Here is a 23,410-nt window from a genome sequence, read left to right as displayed (position 1 = left end):
AAACAAACAACAACAAAAAAAATGACAACTGAAAAAACTTGAAAACACATTGGCCAGGAATTTAGCTCAGTGCTGCTGCTGCCTGCCTCACAAGGGCAAGGTCCTGAGTTCAATCCCCCATACCCAAAAAAAAAAACAACTTGACAACACAGATGATGATATTGTATCAATGTAAAATTTCCTGAGTTTGAGAATTGTACTGTGGTTACATAAAAGAATATTTATGTTCTTAGAAAATACATACTGAAAAAAAATACACCAAAATTCTAAATACTGAAGTATTTAGAAATCAAGAGGCCCACAAAGAAAGAGAAGGAACAAAACAAAAATGGCACAGCAAATAGGAAAAAATATTTTAAATGAGTGAATTTGGGTAAAAAGAATGAGGAAGATGGGTCTTTATACTATTCTATAAGTATGCATTATATAAAGAAAATTACCAAAAAGAGAAAAAAATCATCAAGCAATACCTAAGTCTTTCTCCTGATTTTCAAATTACCTAAATATCCCAAAGTGCATTTTCTTCCAAGACAGAGTACTACTGGAAAAATACAGAAAGCTCAAGACTAAACAGTCCACCTGGGCCAGGGATTTAGCTCAGTGGTTCCGGTGCCTGCCTCACCACAAGCGCAAGGTCCAGAGTTTGATCCTCGGCACAAAAAAACAAAAACAAAAATAGTTCACCTAACTATGAACTCTCAAGGCCCTAGAGATGCCTGAATAAACACCCACAGAGCACAGAAGAAAGGAATAGTGGAGATGGCAGGGAGGATGGGGCTCCACAGCGACCTTACCATGCCGGAGCCACCGCAGTAGTAGCAATGCTGCACCTTGGTGCCAGGCTCATTCCCCTTGCCATCGCAGCGATCACAGGTATCCATGATGTTCACGGTGAATTCCTTGTTGACACCCTTGGCAGCTTGATTGAATGTCAACTCCATGATGTACTAAAGAAACCAAGGTATAGCTTGTTATTCTCCACTTTACAACCAGTAGTGATGCTCTGCTTCACAAGGATAGGAGGATGCTTCTATCGTTGTAGATACTATTTAACTACTGTACTTACCAGTACTTGTACTCTGCCAGGTGAGAGTGGCTGGGACTCATGTATCTGTTCCTGCTCTACTCCTCAAGATTGTTAATGGACAATGTATGTCCTTTTTTTGTGTGAAGCAGAGTCTCACTAAGTAGTTCAGGCTGGCCTTGAACTCACTATGTAGCCCAGGCTGGTCTCACACTCGCAGCAATTCTCTTGCTTCAGCCTCCCAAGTGCTGTGATTACAGGCATGTGCAACCACGCCTGGCTACAACATATGTCTTAAGTGAAAATATACTTTTCAACAAGCTAAAACTGTTCACAGATAATGCTTTTATGTAGTACTTGTTACATTTTGGTCTGTAATATCTCTCAAAGGCCCAAGTCTTAAAAGGTCTGGTCACCAACTTGATGGTACTAAAGGTGGTGGAATCTTTAAGAGATAGAGCCTAGAGGGAAGTTGTGGGTCACCGAGGACATGACCTCAAAGGATACTGTGGGTCATCATTTTTCTTTTTTTTTTGGTAGCAGGGATCAAACTTGGGGCCTTGTGCTTGGGAGGCAGGTGGCGAAACCGCTGAGCTAAATCCCCGGGTCGGTTCCTCTCTTTTTTCCTTTGTAGGGCCAGGGATTTAGCTCAGTGGTTCTGCTGCCTGCCTTGCAAGCGCAAGGTCCCGAGTTCGATCCCTGGTACAGAAAAAAAAAAAAAGAAATTCAGTTTTTTCCTCTGTAGCTATCATGAAGTAAAAAACTTTGCTCTACCATGAGCACTCTACAATGATATGCTTCCCCATCATAAGCCCATAAATGATGAGGCCAAATGACTAGAGACTGAAACCTCTGAAATCATAAGCCAAAAACACCTGTTCTTTTTCTTATTTCAGGTATTTTGTTACAATATGGAAAGCTGAGTAACAACACTTAATAAAACTTGAATTGTGCATAGTCATAATTTAAATCACGAAACATTTCTCCTCCCTCTTCAACTCTAACAATGTCTTATTAAGAACATAAATATGAAAGAGATTCAACAGCATCCTTCTGCAGAATTGAGCTTCCTTAGCCAAGTCATTCACACATAAATTAGATTCTGAGGACCATAAGTGCTGCCTCATTAAGCAACTTTCAAAGAATATAATCGAAATGGTTATATTCAGTAATACCTATAGGATTTTTCAATTGCTGTAATCATCTTTTACCAAATGGCTACTTTGCCTGAGAAATAGAAACTGATAAAAATCTGTTTGCATCACACTTAACAGGCTAAAATTGGAATGATCCTTCAAAATAAGCAACTTACTTCCTGAGGCTGATCAAATACACTCTGGAAATCTCCAAAAGATGATGATGATGAGAACTCCCCAAATATCTTCCTGAACAGCTCCTCTGGGTCAACAGAAGGGCCTTCCCTCCAGTACCTCTGCCCAGAGCTGCTGGCCCCACGATCAAAGCCAGAAGAGCCGTAGGTATCATACTGCTTCTTCTTCACTTCATCACTCAATACCTATGATAACAAAGGCAGAGCCATCAGGCATTTCTACGTCATCTGAGGTTCAGGAACACAGACAAACACACATCAAGTAAGGCAGTCACAATATTTACTAAGAGGATCCTGTGCAAAAATATTCTGTGAGGGTCTCTGGGGTGGCTAGGACTATGTCTTCAGCACCTAGGAGAGGAAAAAGATGACTTCCCTGAACTTTCCTTTTTTTTTTGGTACCAGGGATTGAACTCAGGACCTTGTGCCTGTGAGTCAGGCACCAACACCACTGAGCTAAATCTCCAGCCCTGGAATCTTAAGTATGGAGATTGAAGTACTTGAAAATATCTTATAAAAGTCCCCAGGGGTTTCTAAACTGAAGAAATGCTTGTTAACCCTCATATGACCTCAAAGGCACCCTGGACTTTTCAGATTCACATTTCATCTCTTCATAGGAGACACTGCTTGGTAGAAAACTTGGACTTTCTACCCTTTACTCTTCATGGACAGGTCTGGAAGCCACAACAAAAGAGCAACAGCAGTAACAACAGGAGGAACAGCAGTTAACAAGGGGAAGGGAGAGTGTATCAAGTATACATGTTGAAGATTATACTGAGTCCTAGGGCCAGGATTTAGCTCAGTGGTTCCGCTGCCTGCCTCAAAAATGCAAAGACCCGAGTTCGATCCCCAGTACCAAAAATTTTTTTTAAAAGATTATACTGAGTCCTATATATATATATATATATATTTTTTTTTTTTTTTAATTCAGATTTTGACACAGAGCTGTTAATAGAGACTGACTACCTCAAGAAGTGCAACTAGGTGGTGAACAGCAGGTAAACAGCTTCTCCGAGATTTGGTATCCAGATGCTGTAATATAGCAATGTGTGAAAAAGAAGGGCAGTGAGTCCCTGGGACCTAGCAAGGATCTGAATCGAGAATTGAAGCCCACAGGGAGAGTGAAGAGAGAGAGACCTCAACAAAGAAGAAGGAGGTGGCAAGCAGCACTTTCTCTCTGAGCCCTGATACACTATGTGAGAAGGGTAACTAGAACCTGCAGACACATGGTAACTACTAGTGACCCCAGAGGTCTCCATGGAGAAATGCATCAGTGGAATGGAGCAGTGGACACAGCAGACTGTAGTAGCTGGTGAGTTGCTTAGGTTCAGACATCCCCCCGGAGAGGGCAATTGGCTGGTGACCATCTTGAAGAGAGCCCAACTGAGCTGGGACCTCAGAGCAGCTGTGGGCTGGCTCTATCAGGGTGAGGTAGAAGCAGGATGTCAAGGAGCCAAGTTCAAGAGGACAGGAGGCACATGGGGTGTTGCAAGGTAAACAAATAGGATTCCTGCCTCACAGCCAAAAACCAGCCTGAGCTTCCGAACTAAAGGTGCAGGATTGCTGAGATTATCTACTACCCCTGCCATAAATCTCTGGCTGACTTGTTAGGATTAATCAACATGGATCTGGACTCTGTCTGCTTACTTTGTATACCAGTAATAGCAGAGACATGCCTTATAGTAGACTTTTTTCTCATTTTCTTTTTTCTTTGTTCTTGTTTTTATGTAAGTGTGAACATTGTTTCTAGTTTTTTGTTGTGGTTCTGTTGTTGTTTTTGGTTTTTTTGGTAGCAGGGAAAGAACTTGGGTCCTTGCACTTGCCCAGCAGGCAGCGAAACCACTGAGCTAAATCCCCGGCCCTGTTGTTGTTTCTATTTCTTCCTTTTCTTTCCCTCCTGCCTCCTTCATTAGTTTCCCAAAGTTTGCATAATCTTCCTTTATTCTCCAGCTTTGCTTCTAATCTCTTCCTTTTTTTTCCCCTAATCTCTTCCTTCCTTTTTCTATTTCTCTTTTTCTCCCCTCACCTCTTTTAAATTTTCTCCCCTGGGGGTAAAAATCGTCATACTAAGGGCATATTTACTGTATACAATTTTCTGCTTTTAGATTGCTATATAACCACAAATCTAGTTCATATAGTCAAAGGTGGCAAATTAATAGTTACCAGTTTGTCATTTTCTAGGCTGTATTTGATGCTATTGTTGCTGATTGTACTACTTTAGCCAAGGTGACACAGTTGTTCCAATCTGTTGGGTTTTTTTCTTTTTCTTTTCAGTACCAGGGATTGAACTCAGGGCCTTGGCATGGCACCACTGAGCTAAATCCCCAGCCCTCCAACCCATTCTTCCTGGTGTGCCCAGACCGAGATTGCTTAAGGGTCATAAACAATACTATAGGCCAGTGTCAGGCAGTAACTTCTCATCCCCAATAAATCACCTGTTTCTTTTCTTTTCTTTCTTTTTTTTTTTTTTTTTTTTTGGTACCAGGGATCAAACTCAGGACCTTGTGCTTGCAAGGCAGACACAGTACTGCTGAGCTAAATCCCCGGCCCTCATCCCCAATAAATTGAAGTGGATCTTTCAACAGATCAAAACCCAAAAGCCAGCTACACCTACAAGACATCTCTGAGAGTAGTCATTTCCTAAGGGTTCTAAATACTAGCAATAAAACCACTTGCCATAAGTAATTTACAAGCATCAACCCAAGAATTAAACTAGGAAGTGCAACTAGTGAATGACAGGGGAAAAAAATGCAGTATTCACTTTGTATCTCTATCTTTTTTTGTGGGGTTGAGGATCAAGCCCAAGGCTTTAGGATTGCTAGGCTTTACTACTGAGCACTATATTGTATCTCTGTATATGTTTACCTTTGGATTAAAAAATTTAAAATGCACTGTCCTAGAGATCAAACAGAAAAGAGTGTTCCTCCTCCTAGGAAAAAAGTACTTCCACTTAGAATAGAAAGGGATTAAGAAAAATAAGAACCCAGATATATTACGTAAAGGTACAAATTCCCAATAATGAATGTCAGCATACTGAATATCTACACTTGATCTTAGCCAAAAGGCCAAGAAGCAATAGCATATTGTATATCTAAAATGTACCAATAGGGCCGGGGATTTAGCTCAGTGGTTCCGCTGCCTGCCTCGCAAGCACAAGGTCCCGAGGAGTTCGATAACCGGTACCAAAAAAAAGAAAAAATAAAATAAAATAAAATGTACCAATAAAATTAATGGATGAAAATTAAAAAAAAAAAAAAAAAGACTAAGAGACTTAGGCAAACAGCTCAGAGCCTAAAGTATTTGTTAAGGACCACAGCAAAGGTACAAAGAATAAAGGCAGAGAAAAAGAAGGAATCCAATCCTGGTAGCTTTTGTTTCTTGGTTCCAGCATTCCTGAGAAATTTTAGGAATTGCTTTTCTGGGCTCGCTGTCTTATGTACTGATTGAGTGCAGTACTACAGACTGAATATCCAGGGCCTCATGCATGCTAGGCAAGCACTCTAGAGCCCAATCTTTTTACTTTGAGACAGGGCCTAAGTTGCCCAGGCTTATCTAGAACTTGGGATCCTCCTGCTCCAGCCTCCCAAACAGCTGGGAATACAGGTATGTGCTACCATGCCCAGTTCATCTATCTTTAATAGCATTTCCCAGGAGGTGGAAATCAGCAAGATGGTGGAGCAAAACTCTCCAGTACAGGCCGGGGATTTAGCTCAGTGGTTTCACCGCCTGCTGTGCAAGCACAAGGACCCGAGTCCAGTCCCCAATACCAAAAACAAAAAAAAACAAAAAAAATCCTCTCCAGTACTTGTTCCCTACAGAAACACTGGATCAAACAACTATCAACATACAACATTTTTAGAAACATCCCTCACTATAAACTGCATCTTATTTTCCTTTTTTTTTTGCTTAAATTCTTTTATTGGTACATTTTAGGTATACAATACGTTTACATTTATCATTGGGTGCTTGTACCTGTACATGATGTATCTTGGTTCTTATTTTTTCCCCATTACCTGTGCACCCTTCACCCCTCCACCCTTCCCTATTTACATACTTTGTTTCCATTTTTTTTTTCTTTTCTCATAATTTTTCCTTTCCATTCTTTCCTTTCCCCATCTCCTCCCACCACCCCTACCCCTTTGGACCTTTTCCTATTTCAAAGTATCAATTATTAGTTATTAATCCTTTTAATCCTTATTTACTCTCAGTTTCTCACACTAGAGAAACTATTTGGTATTTACACGTGTCTTATTTATTTCACTTAAGAGTATGGCCTCAATATGCATCCATTTAGCTATAAATGACACTAGTTTCTCATTCTTTATGGCTTAGTACTCCATTTTATAAAAAAACCACGTGTTCTTTATCCAGTTTCCAGTTGATGGGCACTTGGGCTATATCCAAGCTTTAGCTATTACAAACTGAGCCGCTATAAATATGGGTACACATATATCTCTGTGGTATGATTCTTTTAATTCTTTTGGGAAAATATCCAGCAGGGGAATAGCTGGGTCAAATGGGACCTCTAGCCCCAGTTCTTTGAGGTATCTCCACACTGATTTCCCAAGTGGTTGCACCAGTCTGGACTCCCATCAACAATGGAGAAGGGTTCCTTTCTCCCCACAACCCCACCAGCACTTGTTATTGGTTGATTTCTTGATAGCAGCCACTCTTTATGGGGTGAGGTAGAATCTCAGTGTTGTTTTCATCTGCATCTCTCAAATGACCGGTGATGTTGAACACTTTTTCATATGTTTATTTGCTGCTTTTACTTCTTTGTCTGAGAAATGTCTGTTCATTTCAGATGCCCATTTTTGAACTAGGGGGTTCAAAAAATTTTTCAAAACTTCAAAAAAAATTTTTCAAAAACTTTTTGAATTTGAGGGGTCTGATTTTTTTCAGTTCTTTATAGCTGAATCTTATTTTCAACAGAAGCAGGTTCTAAAACTCTTTAGTTTTGTTATCACCTAATTTAAGTTACTTTACTATTATTTAGAAATTATGCTATCAAACACAACTTTCCTTATGTGATAGTTGATTTTGGTTGTTAACTTGACTGGATTAAGGAATGCCTAGAAAATTGGTGAAGCACACTGTGAGTGTATCTGTGAGGGTGTTTCCAGAGAACACTGGTATGAAGGTATGTGAACTGAGTTGGGAAGGCCCTCCCTGAATATGGGTGGCACCACATGATAGGCTGTGGCCTGAATGGAATGAAAAAGTAGAAGGGGGAAGCTAGCTGTCCCTGGAACTTAACCTTCCTGAATAGGTGCGTTTTCTGTTACTGTCACCTGTGGACATCAGACTCACGTTCCTCAGCCTTTGAACATAAATGTGTATCAGCCACTCTATAGGAAGTTTTCACGCCTTCAGCCATGGACTGAGCTGCTCTACTGGCCTCTCATTCTGAGGCTTCCGGCTTCTTGGACTGAGCAGATGCCAGTTTCCCTGGCTCTACCTCCTGCAGGCAACTACTATAGACTACTCAGTCCCCAATCACATGAGCCAATCAAGTAAGATATCTTGTATGTATTCTATTTATCTAGAAAACTCTAATATATATTAGATGTAGCTGACAGGGAGAAAGACATTTATTCAGTAAGTACTTATGAGTTGAGGCTGTTTCTATATATAACCATCTATTCCAAGGGATTTATAAACTACTACATATTCAGAACTCCTTCAGAATGGTCAAAGTCTGGGACAAAGTCAACTTTCCAACAATTCTGGATGGTCAATGGGTGTTGTTCCATAAGTGTATCCTTTGTCTTCTGATCACATTTTAATGTCTTCCAGGGAAATGATGGTCTTTTACTTTCAAAACAGTCACTATCCCCAAGATAGCAACATTCTAAGCAGAAGAATCACTGAAAAAGGGCTGAATTAACTAATCCAACGGGGAGTTCCTAAATTCAGCTACAAATACAAATTATGGGAACTTTATTAGTATAGGCTATTGGATTCTAGTCATTTCCTTACTGAGATTCCAAGTTAGCAGGAGAGCTCTGCATGCTCTTGTATTTATGTATTTATGTATTTATTTATTTGCAGGACCAGGGACTGAACTCAGGACCTTGTGCTTGCCAGGCAGGCACAGTGCCACTGAGCTAAATTCCCACCCTTCTTGTATTTATTTTTACAAGGTGCTATGGTGAAAGAACACTGCTTTCCCACTGGACCATGTCACAAGTCAGGACATTTTATGCAGCAAAGTAAACATTGATTCATACCCAGAGTTCAATGACAGTGACCACATGCACAACAATCACATTACCTCATAGGCTTCTGCCAGCTGGGAGAATTTCTCCTTAGCTTTGGGATCATCCTTATTCGTGTCAGGGTGGTATTTCTTGGCAAGCTAAGGAAAAAATAGTAAATTACAATGGACAGATGATGACTATTAAAACAGAACCCAGGGCTGGGGATTTAGCTCAGTGGTTCTGGCGCCTGCCTCACAAGAGCAAGGTCCCGGTTCAATCCCCGGTACCAAATAAATAAATAAATAAATAAATAACCTATTAAAAAAAAAAAACAGAACCCAAATACAAGTCACAATTATGCCTTCTTTATTTTATTTGCAGTACTGGAGATTGAACCTAGGGCCTCAGGAATGCTAGGCAAGTACTCCATCACAAAGCTACATCTCCAGTCCCTTTTATTTTTTTACTTTAAGACAAGATCTCACTAAACTGTGCAGGCTGGCCTCAAACTTGTAATCCTCTTACCTCAGCCTCTCAAGTAGCTGGGATTACAAATGTGCATAGGGCATTTAAGAAGTTCTAAGAGGAATTTATAAATTTTAATGATAAGCCAAAAAATGTTTAGTATACCCTAAGTTATTATAGGCATGGCCATTCTGAAATATAACACTGGGTTCTGTGTGAAAATGAAACTTGTCCCTAGTCTGAAAAATGAAGTAAAGTACTACAGGCAACCTCAGAGATTCCCTATGGGCAACTGTATCTGTGGCTTATATGTAAAGAATAAACACTCACATCACACATAAATAATGGATATGTGCCAAGCAGACAAAATCATGACATGGCTCATAACACAAAGAATTCAAAGGAATTAAAATTTTAAAATGAGGATAGAGGGCTGGGGATGTGGCTCAGGGGTGCCACGCCTGCCTGGCAAGCGCAAGGTGCTGAGTTCAAGGGGGGGGGGTGAGGCTGGGGATGGGCACAGTGGTAAACAGCTATAATCCCAGGACTCAGGAGACTGAGGCAGGATGATAGCAGCAAATCTGAGGCCACCCTGGGGTATATAATGAGTTCAAGGCCAGCCTGAACTGCAGAGCAAGACCCTGTCTATACATACCTACATACATACAGGGGCCAGGGGTGTAGCTCAGCAAAAAAAGGAAAAAGGAGGGCCGGAGATTTAGCTTAGTGGTGCTGTACCTGCCTCGCAATCACAAGGTCCTGAGTTCGATCCCCAGTACCAAAGGAAAAAGGGAAATGAAGAAGGGGGAAAAAAAAAAACTAAAGAAATTACTTTAAAAATGTACTAAGAGGGCTGGAGATTTAGTTCAGTGATTTCACCGCCTGCTGCACAAGCGCAAAGACCCAGTTCAATCCCTGGTACCAAAAAAAAAGTACTAAAAAAAGGTTACATGAATAGAACCAACCCGAAAAATCTCTTGTTAGAAACACAGATAAAATAACTATGATGTAAAGAAAAAACCTGATTTTAGACAAATACCAGTCTACTACATACAATTACTACAGTAAGTCCCTAACATTTTAGTTGCAAACTTTCACAGATACCAATGGACCTCACGTTACCAACATTTGTAGATATGAACAAATTGCAGAAGTAGCTCACCCTAACCCTGTACCACCACTTTAAGGTTACTATAAAAGTAAAAAGTTTATTTACAGTATTTTTTTGTGTTTGGTTTTTTTTTTTTAATGCTTTACATTGTATATTTGTGTCAAAGGTATATAAGACTCACTTTGTTGGACTTAGGAACAAATCCAACTTTTGAACATTCTCCCAGAAGAGAACTCATTTATAAGTCAGGGAGTTATTGTATTTAAAAGTGAGTCTGGGGCCAGGGATTTAGCTCAGTGGTTTCACTGCCTGTTGCGCAAGCGCAAGGACCAGAGTTAGATCCCCAGTACCAAAAAATAAAATAAAATAAAATAAAATAAAAGTGAGTCTGGCATCCACTAACTTTTTCTCATTACCTTCTCACAGGTTTTTCTTTTCAACTCAGCTGGTGAGCCACAGTATCACAAGGTAGTCAGAGAGAACATATTCCTCAGTAGGTAGGGCCTAGGCCTCTTTCCGCTAGAAGTAGCTATATGAAGATAAAACTGCCACACCCTCAGCATCCCTTATAGGAATTATAGGGGTTTGTTTCAAGGAGAAATGAGGTAGGAGATTAGAGCATAGCAAGGTGGCTGAACAATGGGTGTGACCTGTCAAAACAGAGACCAGGAAATGTGCAGAAAAATAGTTCACAAAGCCCTTCACCTGGGACCAATCAAAGAATGCTACCTTTAATTCCTCTCATGAAAACTCAAGCAAGTTTTTGATATGATGGCCTAGATTTGTCTCCCTGAGGAGTGGAGGATACAAAAGATGGCCACCATTAAGCTCTCAACTGCTGTTATCGCTCTTTCACAGTGGTCTGCTGTCATCCTGCAGAGTATACTTCTTTTCCTGCCTTTAATTGGCCTTCACTCAGCAGAGCATTTTTCTTTTCCTACCTTTAATAAATGTAAAAGTTCACTTAAAAAAAAAAAAAGAAGAAAGTCTGTCTGTACGAGGCCTTGGGTTTGATCCCCTGCACCACAAAAAAAGGGAGAGAGCAATAAAGGAAGATCAGTACATTATCCATGCTTGCGATCCATCAAAGGATTATGTCCAGTGATGATAACTTATTACCTCCCAAGGTGGTGGGCATCCTGACCAACAATCCTCATTGTTAGAAAGCAGTGAGCTTAAGTGCCCCACTCCTGGTGTTACAAAGGTAACTTTAATTCCTCTTCTCTCTCTTTTTCTCTTTTTTTGGTACCGGGAATCAAACTAGGGATGCTTGTGAGGCAGGCGGTGGAACCACTGAGCTAAATCCCTGGCCCTTTAATTCCTCTTCTACAAAATACTCTCACAAGTAATTGAAATTAGCTATCAGGACCCTAAGAATCAAGACTCACAGCCAACTTTCAATCTTCCACACTAGAAAAAAACAAAAACAAAAACAAAACAAACCCAAGCCAGGATTTCTACTACTGTGCTGATGCCCTACTTCCATTACAACCTAATTATAAACCCAATCAAAATGGCAGAAGGGGAACAGTGACCCTGCAGTGGCCTCTAAGGCAGGCCTGCCTCCTTGGTGCCGGCAGTGAGCCCCCACCACACCACTCCCATAAACACTTGTTTAGGACTCCTTGGCCTCCAGCTCCCCCCCCACCCCCCACCTCGCGGCCCCAAACACCATTCCTCAGTTTCTGCCAAGGCACCGCTGCACATCCTGGAGGTGGCGAGACTCAGAGAGGAACGCAAGAAGATCTAAGAAAAGCAATAGGGGCCAGGATTTAGCTCAGTGGTTCTGCCACCTGCTTCGAAAACGCAAGGTCCAGAGTTCAATCCCTGGTACCAAAAAAAAGTGATGAAAAATTTTGAATCCCAGAGTTGAATTCACAGAAGATTTCCAAAAACAAGGGGCTGGGGATTTAGCTCAGTGGTTTTGCACTGCCTGCTGCGCAAGTGCAAGGACCCGAGTTCGATCTCCAGTACCAAAAAAAAAAAAAAGATTTCCAAAAACCGAGTGATGCTGCAGGTGATATTGGTGACATAAGAAGAAATTAAAAGTGACTTTGAATTTAGAGGAAAACAATAAATTGCTCATAAACCTCATAAACCAAAAACTTTAGATACTTTTGAAGATTTTGTCACTGATGTAAAATCCAAGGATTTTCTTACTGATAAGGAACTGTGGGCTCAACTTGAAGAACTAGAGACAAGAAGAATTACTGGGTGAACTTGACAGTAAACCTGATACTGTGATTACAAATGGAGAAGATACAACCTTTTCTGAAGAGATCAAAACACAAACATGAATGAGATGCATCAAGTAAGAGACTCCTTTACTCCAACAGTTGTCCTAAGGGTGTTGTAAATTCAGAACTATTCAGTGGTCAAGCGAATAGTAAATTGAACTGTTCAGTGAATGGTTCAGATTCTTATCACTGTAATGAAGATGAAGAAGGAGAAAGAAGGTGGGGGGAGAAGAAGATGGTGGTGGCACTGGCGGTAGCAGCAGCAATGGTGGTGGTGGTAGTGACCACCAAAAATGACCATGATGCTTAAGGGGTTGGAGATAATTCTGTACCAACAATATACTTTTCTCAAACTGTTGAACCTAAGAAGTTTTGAATAAATACTGGGAAAAATACTACTTTAAAATTCAGTGAAGAGAAAGACGGGGCCGGGGATTTAGTTCAGTGCTTTTGCCACCTGCTGCGCAAGCGCAAGGACCCATGTTTGATCCCCAGTACCAAAAAAAGAAAGACGAAGCCAAATGTAAATGAAGGAACAGCTCTGGCAGTGGTCATTTTGTCTATGAGTTGCGTACAATCAGAACTCCTGCTGAAATTTACAGTGTTTTTGTTGATGTTGTGAATGGAGAATGACCCTCCTAAATTAATTCTCAAGTTTTCAACCACAGAGAACAGTGTTTATAGTTATACCAGTGAAAGCAGTGCTGCTGAATTTGATGAAAGGCAGGGAGTTTTGAGCAGTATTAGCTGTGAAGAAGCCACTGGCAGTGACACTAGTGAAAGTATTTTGGGAGAGGAACCACAAAAAAATCATCAAAGGAAACCTTTGCCCTCATTGGGAACACCTGAGGTTTTCTCTGGAAATGTAATAGAAAAAGAATTTTTGGGGCTGGGGATTTAGCTCAGTGGTTCCACTGCCTGCCTCTCAAGCACAAGGTCCCGAGTTGAATGCCCGGTACCAAAAAAAAAAAAAAAAAAAAAAAAAAAAAAGAATTTTTATCAACCCCTTTAACACCACACCTAGTCATTGCTCATCCTGTTCTACCCACCATTCAGAAAGAAAAGAAATTGTCAGAAGCATCTGAGAAAACTGTAAAAAGGGTTTCAAAGTTCAAAACTGCCAGACTGCAACAGAAAAGCTAGGAAATGGGAGTTTACATCTTAAAACCTAGTTGGGCATTTTTTGAATATACATTGCAAAATATGTTACATGTGGGGCCGGGGATTTAGCTGAGTTGTTCCAGTGCCTGCCTCGTAAGCTCAAGGTCCCGAGTTCGATCCCCGATACCAAAAAAAAACACAAAAAAAAACCACGTTACATATGGTGTGAAATAAGGCATCCCAACTTAGTTTGGCAGCAACTTTTTTATCCTTATCAGTGAGTGGTACTAAAAACTTCAAAGTAAATGTTTGAATATTTATTTATTTTTACTTTTATTTGCATTTATTTTATGCCTAATTTATTCCCGTGCTGTAAGTTTTTGCTTCTTCAGTTTCTTCAGGATATCTTTTTCTTCTGTGCAACTTCCTCCTCTGGTTTAGGAACAATTTGTTCCTTTTCAGTAAGGATCACCTCAAGGTGGCAGGGGGAGCTCATGTAAGGGTTAATCCGGCCATGAGCTCTATAAGTACGGTGGTGCATCTTGGATGCTTTGTTCACCTGGATATGTTCAATGACCAGAGAATCTACATCTACACCCTTAAGCTCAGCACTACTCTCTGCATTTTTAAGCATGTGCAGCAAAAACTTAGCACTCTTTCTGGGCCACCGACACTGTGTCCAGCCCCACTGTTTGGCCTGGGCACACCTACCAACTCCAACACTGTAACGCTGGAATGGCATGCTTCTTTAATGTGACATCCTTCAGATACTTGGTGGCCTTTTGGATACGCATACCCTTGATGGCCTGGGCAGTTTCATGGGTGTTCTTAAGGTGAACATGAAGATTTGAGCCTCTTGATTTGCATGATTTTGTGGAGTTTTCTGGGTCAAGAGAGTGGCGAACCATTTTCACAGATCACCTGTGACCGCTTACAGGAAGAGCTTGAATACTTTAAGATTCAACTTGTTTGTTAATTCTCTCAATACTGGGTAAGTTGGCCTTGTGATGCAGTGGTAGGATTTCAAATTATTTTTCTAAGACTACTGTTCATATGCATTGTTTCTGTATTTCAAACTAAATATAAGCAGTTTTGTACCAGCTGTGATGTTGTACATACCTTATGGACCATTGTCGAGAAACTTTTAAAATTTCAATGGATTCAACAATTATATTACTGGCTTTCACATTTTAAATGCACTTTAAAAAAATCCATTTCCCAGGGCCAGGGACTTAAGCTCAGTGGTTCTGGTGCTTGCCTCAAAAGTGCAAGGTCCTGAGTTCAATCCCCAGTACCAAAAACAAACAAACAAACAAACAATCCATTTCCCACAGCCCAAATGCCATCAATTGACAAGTGAATAAAGATGTGGTTTTTAGGGCCGGGGATTTAGCTCAGTGGTTCTGGCGCCTGCCTTGCAAGCATAAGGTCCCGAGTTCGATCCCTGGTACCCTCCCCCCCAAAAAAGATGTGGTTTTTAAAAATACAATGGAGTACTACTCTGCCATAAAGAAGGATGAACTTCAGATATTTATAGCTAAATGGATGGACCCTGAGACCATACTTTTTTGTTGTTGTTTTGTTTTTTTGGTACTGGGGATCAAACTCAGGACCTTGCACTTGTGAGGCAGGCGCCGGAACCACTGAGCTAAATCCCCCACTCTTGAGACCATACTTTTAAGTGAAATAAATCAGACACAAATATTTAAATATTGCATTATTTCTATGGTATGAGAAACCAAAAGTGGAAATAAGGACTAAAATGTATAATAAATATTAGGAAAAGGGGATTTAGCTCAGTGGCACTGTGCCTGTCTCACAAATGCAAGGTCCTGAGTTTGATCTCCAGTACCAAAAAAAAAAAAAATGAGGAAATGGGAAGAAAATGTTCAAATGGAAAGGGGAACAAGGGAGGACCAGGAGGGAGGGAGAAAGGGACAAGAAAAGAAAGTGAAAATAGAAGGAAAAAACTGAAACAAAGCTTTTGTACATAGGGAAGAGAAAGGGCATAAAGGGAGGGGAGAGAATGGGGTAAAATAAAATTTATTTTTAAAAAATCCACTTCCCTTATAGGTTTTGCAGTTAAGTAGCTATTTAAAAAACCTCTCCCCTTGCCTCATAAGCGCAAGGTCCTGAGTTCGATTCCTGGTAACCCCCCAAAGAAAAACACCTCTCCCCTTTGGATGTAATACGGTAATCTTTAAGGCAGAAAGCTACTTGTACCCATTGGAAAGTCTCTTTGATTGGAAGATTATTTTGTAAAAACATTTTTGCAAGTAAAAATTTTATGAAACTTGAAAAAAAAGGGCAGACAGTCTGAATACACATTTCTCCCAAAGACATATTAATGGCCAACAAACACCTGAAATGCTCACATCACTAGTTACCAGAGAAAAGTAAGTTAAAACCACAATGTGATACCATTTCACACCTACTAAGACGGTTACAATTAAAAAGACTTGTTAAAATCTTAAAATAAGTGTTAGCCAGGATGTGGAGAAATTATAGCCCTCCATCCATTGCTGCTGAGAATGTAAATTGGTGTAGCCACTCTGAAAAGGCTGGCATTATTGAAAAGGCTAAATATCCAGTTACCATATGACCCTGCAACTACACTCCTAGGCATACGTACAAGAGAAATGAAAATATGCAAATACAAACACTCACACATGAATGTTTACAGCAGCACTATTCTTAACAGCTAAAAAAAAAAAATCTAAATGCCAAGCGTGGTGGTGCACAATTGTAATCCCAGCACTCAGAAGGCTGAAGCAGGAGGATTGCTGCAAGTTTGAGGCCAGCCTAGGATACACAGTGAATTCAAGCCCAGGCTGAATTACATAGTGAGACCCTATCTCAAAAACCAAAAAAACCCCAAAAAACAACAACAAAAAATCTGTCCTTCAAATGATAAATGAATAAAAATAATATGGCCCATCCACACAGTGAAGTATGTCACAAAAAATGAATAAAGTACTAATACATGCTACAACATGAATGAACCTTGAAAACATCAGGCTGAGTGAAAGAAGGCAGACAGAACAGATTATACATTACATAATTCCATTTATATGAAAATGAAATACTCAGTATAGGCAAATTCATAGGTACACAGAGTAGATCAAAGGTTGCTACGAATTGAGGGGAGAGGACAATGAGGACTTTGAGGAGAATGAGGACAATGGGGAATGAATGCAAACAGACCTATTTTTTCATTGTTGTTTTGCTTTTTTGGTGGCACTGGGGAGTGAACCTAGGGCCTTCACACTAAGCTACATCTCCATCCCTTTTTTATTTTTTGATACAGGGCCTTGCTAAGTCACCATGCCTAGACTGGGCTCAAACTTGCAGTCCTCCTGCCTCAGCCTCCCAGAGTGCTGAGACTGTGGTGTGCCCCCACATCTGCCTGGCATGGGGTTTATGAAGCAATGGAAATTTTATGAAGCATTGAAAATTGGTGTGGTGATGGCTGTACAACTTTGAATGTACTAGAAACTAGTGAACTGTGCACTTAAAAAAAGCTGTTGGCTTTCTCGTGGTGACAACCTTCCTGGAGAACGTGCTTCTCACAAAAGATCTCCTTCATCCATCTCTAAAGGAGCAGAAGAGGAAGCACAAGAAGTGCCTGGTACAGAGCCCCAATTTTTACTTCACGGACATTAAGTGCCCAGGATCCTATAAAATCACCACAGTCTTTAGCCATGCACAGATAATAGTTTTGTGTGTTGGCTGCTCCTCTCCTCTGCCAGCCTACAGGAGGAAAACCAAAGCTTACAGAAGGATGTTCTTTCAGGAAGAAGCAGCACTAACAGTACTCTGAATCAAGATGAATGGGAAGCCATCACAACAAATACGTTTTGGATTAAAAAAAAAACAAACAGCTGTTGGGGGGCCAGGATGTAGCTCAGCTTAAGGCCTTGGGTCCAATCCCAGCACCTAAATAAATAAAGGCTAAACATGTATCTCAGGGATAGAGCATATACATGGTGCTGAGTTCAATTTTCAGCTTTGCAAAAAACAAAAAGCTGTCAATCCTACATTGCTGCCAGGTGTGGTGGTGCACTTCTATAATCCCAGTACTTGAGGGGCTGAGGCAGGAGGATCACCACGAGTTCATGGCCAGCCTGGGCTACACAATGAGTTCAAGGCCAGCCTGCACTACAAAGCGAGACCTTGTCTCAAAAACACAATAAATACTGGGCCGGGGCTTTAGCTCAGTGGTTCTGCTACCTGCCTCAAAAGCGCAAGGACCCGAGTTCAATCCCCGGTACCAAAAAAAAAAAAGAAAAAACACAATAAATAAAATTTGTTTTTAATTTGATCTTTTTTTCTTTTTTGTGAAGCATTAACTATCAATGCATACCTTCCTCAAACCACTCCATACTATCAGCTGCAAATGACGCACAAGTATGGGCTGTACATTGTACCAATCAGCACTGGACAAGATCAACAGCTGTACTTCTAGTCTTATTGTTAAATCTGACTTCTATACAGACCTGGTAATAGGCTTTCTTGATTTCTTTCTGGCTGGCATTTCGGGGCACTCCTAATATCTGGTAATAATCTTCTTTGGCCAAAGTGGTGCTTGTGTGGAAGGAGGTAGTACAAACAAAAGGATAGACTTTTGCACCTGAAATTGGAAAAAGAAAGAAAATCACTCTAGGAATGTGTTCAACAAGAGAGTAAATGATCATCCAGATATATCAGTGATGGAACAAACAGGGCATAGGTATAAGGATATGCTCCCCTCCAAGTCCATTTGGAGACCAAATGCAATACACTTCAAAAGTGGCTATAGTCAGCTGGGTCTGGTGGCACATATCTATAATCTCAGCTACTTAGGAGCCTGAGGCAGGAGAATCAAAAATTCTAGATCAGCCTGGGCAACTTAGAAAGACCCTGCCTCAAAATAAAATAAAAGACTGCTAGGGACACAGCTCACCATGCCCTGGGTTCAATCCCTAGTATCAGAAAAAAGTGGTGAAAACCATTATTTTCAGGGCTGGGGATTTAGCTCAGTGGTTCTGCTGCCTGCCTTGTAAGTGCAAGGTCCCAAGTTTGATCCCCAGTACCAAAAAAAAAAAAAAAAAAAAAAGAATAAAACCATCATTTTTTATTTATATAATGCCATACCAGATAACATAGCTAGTATCATCCCTATAAATATCCTGGAGGTGGCTGCACTTGGGAGATAATTAAAAAAGGATTTAGCTGGGCTGGGGATTTAGCTCAGTGGTTCCACCACCTGCTTTGCAAGCGGAAGGGCCTGAGTTCAATCCCTGGTACAAAAAAAAAAAAAGAGCAAAAAAGGATTTAGCTTCCTCTTTTACATTTCCTGAGCACTTATCACTATTATATATTTCTGTAAGTTCCCGTCTCACTCAACACTTAACAACTCCCCAACCCTTCACTATCATGCAACTTTGGGGATCTACTTCTGGGCTGGTTCTCAGAATGTGGTCATTGGCCCAGCAGCATAATCAGCTTGCTGTAAACACAAAATTTCAGGCTCCATCCGATATAATCAGAAAATCTAGAGGCTATTTCCTAGATGCCAGTAGTAAACCAGCACATACACTCCCACCAAATTGAAGGCCAAAACCAATGCCTCCAGACACTGCCCAATGTCCTGTTGAGAGTTTTAACTGCTATATGCTGTCAACCACTGACAACCCAACCTAAGGATTTCAGGGAATGAGACTGGCCAGTGGCAAACTTAGTCCAAGATATTCAGGAGGCTGAGGAAAGAGAATCACTTAAACCCAGGAATTTGAGATTAGCCCCCAAAACACAGTGTTTTTCCTTTCTTTTCTTTGTTTTGAGACAGGGTCTTGCTACATAGTTCAGGCTGGCCTTGCACTATGTAGCTCAGGATGGCCTCGAACTCTCAGGGATCCTCCTGTGTCAGCCTCTGGAATGCTGGGATTACAGGTGTGCACCTGAGATGCTACTTTAAAAATTCTGCCAGGTGTGATGGTGCACACCTGTAATCCCAGCACTCAGGAGCCTGAGGCAGGAGGGTTGCCATGAGTTCCAGGTCAGCCGGGGCTACACAGTAAGTTCAAGACCAGCCTGAACTATATGGTGAGCTCCTGTTTCAAAAAACAAAATCAAACAAAAAATTGTTTTTTATTAGCACACGGCTGTAGTACATGTTTATGTTCCTTGTGGATAGTTGGTACATGTACATAACACATCTTAATTCCTTTTTTTACCCCCTTTCCCTTCTCTCTCCTACTTCCACCCATCCCTTGATCCCGTTTCTTTTTGTGTGTGTACATATTTGCATTCCTTTTGTGGAGTTGGTAAATGTACATAACACATACCAATTCCTTTAAAAAAATTTTTTCTTTAGTTAAAAAAATAAAAAGTTCAGGGACAGATTCTAGGGTACCTACTAACAAGCAACAGAAATTGGCTGAGGCATTTGAATTCAACCATTTTTACAACTGTGATGCTAGTGGCCGACATAGGATGAACCTCAATAAACATTTACAATGAATGAATTTTCATGGTTGAGAGGCTCAAGGGATTAGATACACCCAGGTCACTTACTCTGTAGAGGCAAGTCTGTCTTCAAAGCCCATGCTCTTATTTTTTTTTTCTTTTTGTTGGCGGGGGTGGGGGGGTGGGGGGGTGTTATCGAACCCAGGGCCTTTAGTGTCCAGCTTTTTTTCTAATTTGAGACAGGGTCTTACTAAATTCCCCAAGTTGGACTTGAACTTGCAATCCTCCTGCTTTAACGTCCCAGAGTGCTGAGATCACAGGCTTTCACCACACCTGGCCTCTTTTTATTTATTTATTTTTTTTCCAGTACCAGGGATTGAACTCAGGACCTTGTGCTTGTGAGGCAGGCATGGCACCACTAAGCTAAATCCCCAGCCCCATATTTTTTTTTATTTTGAAACAGGGTCTTTTGCCCAGGTTGGGCTCAAACTGATTCTTTCTCAGCCTCCCAAGTAGCTGGAATAAAAGGCATGTGCCACTGCATCTGGCCACCCATACTTTTTAAACTGCACAAAAAAATTACAATTATTGAAATGTTAATGACTGCCTATTATGTAACCATTACAAAATTGCGCTCCAACAGGAAATTATCTTGAGTAAATTACCTAGCCAGGGCTCCTTAGTTAACCTTCTTTATAAACGTATAGGTAGCTTTAATACCGTTTGTACAAATTCTAGGAAACACAAAACAATGAGCACAAATCAGTAATGTGGTAGGTTCAATATTTCCTTCTTTTCTTCTCACTAAACTGGTTATCTCGCACATGAAAATATCACGTCTAAGCACTTCAAGTTTTATTACATATAAATCTGATATTAATCCAGCAATTAAGGTAGCAGTTTCCCATGAGCCAAAATAAATTGCTCCTCCTTTTTTTTCACTCCTTTTTCAAAGTACAGCACTACCTTTTTTTTTTTAGGTTTGTGATATTGTACAAATTAACATCTAAGCCTCATTTTCTTTGTAAAATGGAATCATAGTACCATAGTAAGTGCTCAATAAATGTTTGTGTTATTAGAAGAACTGAGTTTTCTATAACACTATGTCTTTCCATTACCACGTGGTGGAAGGAGCGTAAACTATGAAACTATAGTTTTAGCGATAACTCAACTAATTTATGACCTTGTTCAAGTCAACTCCTTTAAGAGCTTTGGTTTCACATTCTTTAAAATAGGGGCAACAGGCATGGTGGTTTACGCCTGTAATCTCAGCACTAGGGAGGCAGGGCCAGGAGGATCCCCAAGAGTTCAAGGCCAGCCTGAACTATAGTCAGACCCTGGTCCCCCCTCCTCAAAAAGAGGGATGATAATCTGCACAGTGGAAGATTATTGACTACCTAGCATTCACCGAATGGCAGCTGCCTCTTCCCTTCCACTACGGGAGGTAGAGAGATAGGAAAAGACAGCAAGGTAGCAGCGGCCTCAAGAAATGTTGACTGAACGGCGAGAGTTCATGGCCTTCGGGGTATTTCACCACCCCGAGCTCCGTGAAGCTCGTCTCCCTTGACTTCTGGGCAACTTCTAGGCCTCTCTGCCTCCTGTTTACCTGTCTCCCCACCAATTCCGCACCCGAGTAGGAAGCCACCTCCACCCTGCTACCCCCATAGCCAGAGCGAGTCAAGACATTCCTTTCTAGACGCTGGAACTGCTACTCGGGCACTGGAGCCAGTCCTCACCTGTGAGGCTGACACAGGGTCTCAATGTCAGCAGCGCCCGGGGACCGCGATCGCCCCAGGAAGGCGCAAAGGCGGCGACATTCAGCTTGCGACCCAGCGACGCCCCAACCACGCCCTCCCAGGATGGGCGCGCCGCTCTCCCCGCTACAGCCGGCAGCCGGGTGGTCCCCACAGCCACCAGCAACCAGCGTGCAGAACACCACACCGCCATCTTGGCCCGGGGACACTGCGCCTGCGCCAACCGGCTCAAGGAGGTCTGGCAGGACAACGCTTCCGGGGACGGAGCCCTCCGCGTGCATGCCGGGATGCAAGGCCCAGACATACGCAACCGCGCCCGACTCGGCGACTAGAGGTTTGTTCTGAAGATGCTATCAAGTATTCTTTCCCTGGAAAACCTTAATATTCTGTACTGAACAAGCAAAGTCTGCACGTCACCTATGAACAGCGTGGTCGATTTTTGTAGCGATTGTAACCGGCCTGCTCATTCTAGCCAAGGGCAGGACTACAAATCCCAGCCAACGCAGCCTCCCGTCGCGCAGTTCCCAGCATACTGCGCGCGGCTGCCCTCTTAACCTAGAGATTGGCATCTGATCGCGTGTATCACTCTGCCGACCTCCGCTCCTAGGAGGTGGGTCGGTGTCCGTTCCGTCTGCGTCCTGCTTAGGACTAGACCTGTTCGGCTGTTTTAGCTTGTTAGTCTTCTGCAAAACTAGCAAACGTGTTGCTTCAGAAAGGCGAGTTGGGCCGGGGATTTAGCTCAGTGGTTTCTCTGCCTGCTGCGCAAGCACAAGGACCCGGGTTCGATCCCCGGTACCAGAAAGGCGAGCTGCGCATGGTGGCGAAATCCTACCACTTGGAGGCTGAGGTGGGAGGATTACTGTGAGTTGGAGGCCAGCTGGGCTACCTAGTGAGTGCAGGGTGAGCCCTAACTACGTGGCGAGACCTTGCCATAAATAAATAAATGCGAAAAATGAATTTAATAAACCTGTGAGGGCCGGGATTTAGGTCAGTGGCGCCTCGCCTGCCTTGCAAGCGCAAGGTCCTGAGTTCGATCCCCGACACCTAAAAAAACAAAAACTTAACCTGTGACCACCTACTATATGTCATGCACCTACTATGTGCTATGCTCGTTCTAGAATATTGGTGACATAATGGTGACTGTTACCCCATGCCTACGTTACAGGAGCAAACCTCACTGGAGAGAGACTCCTTAGCAACTGACAGTGAGTTAAATTGCTTCGTAGGTAGTAACAGTTTACAAACCTACAGGTGAAGGAATCATTTAATTTCTCAAAGGGGAGGGTGGGGGGGGTCAGACTGGAGAGTCAAGGATTCTGAGAGGTGATGTTTGAATTGGAGTTCGATGAAAAATACATAGGGGAAGGGAGGGGGGTGCTCATCCAGTAGGGGTCCAGTTTTCCAAGAAGGAAGAACTTCCGAAGCAAATGTCTAGAAATGTGAAAATGTTTGCTTAAGCCCTAAATTTAGGGTATGTAACAAGATGTGGCTAGAAAGGTAGACCTGTCCTGGTATGATGTAAAGGAGTTTTAACTTTGACACTCCCACCACCTCTTACTCCCTTAGCAATAGGAAGGGAACCTGAAGGTTCATGGACAGGTTTGGAATGACCAGTGCTCCATCCCCTGTTCACTATCTCTAGTATTGTCCATGAAAATTTTGTGTGTGTACCTATGAGGTTTTCTTTTTGTTTTAATGGCATCTCTGTATTGCCCAGGCTGGCCTCGAATTGGCAATCCTT

At 41.7% G+C, this 23,410-nt stretch overlaps 1 protein-coding gene and 3 pseudogenes across 3 annotated transcripts in view; 2 read left to right on the top strand and 2 right to left on the bottom strand.

Moving 5' to 3' along the window:
- Window positions 1-21,894, bottom strand: part of Dnaja3 (DnaJ heat shock protein family (Hsp40) member A3) — a 44,178-nt gene extending 22,284 nt beyond the window's left edge. For 2 of the 3 annotated variants that reach the window (XM_004864788.3, XM_087202685.1), the window contains exons 1-5: window positions 21,652-21,894; window positions 17,965-18,098; window positions 8,629-8,712; window positions 2,337-2,540; window positions 795-947 (exon numbers count right to left, since the gene is read on the bottom strand). In XM_004864788.3, coding sequence (XP_004864845.1) covers window positions 795-947; window positions 2,337-2,540; window positions 8,629-8,712; window positions 17,965-18,098; window positions 21,652-21,862 — 786 coding nt within the window. In that variant the 5' untranslated portion in view covers window positions 21,863-21,894. The remainder of the gene's footprint in view (window positions 1-794; window positions 948-2,336; window positions 2,541-8,628; window positions 8,713-17,964; window positions 18,099-21,651) is intronic. The other variant, XM_004864789.3, reaches the window with a different exon arrangement.
- Window positions 5,270-5,431, bottom strand: LOC147820970 (U2 spliceosomal RNA; annotated as a pseudogene).
- On the top strand, window positions 11,225-13,316 carry LOC147820969 (unconventional prefoldin RPB5 interactor 1 pseudogene; annotated as a pseudogene).
- On the top strand, window positions 16,971-17,969 carry LOC106007774 (small ribosomal subunit protein eS27-like pseudogene; annotated as a pseudogene).
- Window positions 21,895-23,410: the final 1,516 nt, after the last annotated feature.

Source organism: Heterocephalus glaber, unplaced genomic scaffold (genome assembly GCF_053883595.1).
Source record: "Heterocephalus glaber isolate CG9 unplaced genomic scaffold, H.glaber_assembly_v1.0 deba00001781, whole genome shotgun sequence".
NCBI lineage: Eukaryota > Metazoa > Chordata > Mammalia > Rodentia > Bathyergidae > Heterocephalus > Heterocephalus glaber.
The sequence above is the reverse complement of the archived record's forward strand: the minus strand, read 5'-3'. Positions and strand labels throughout refer to the sequence as shown.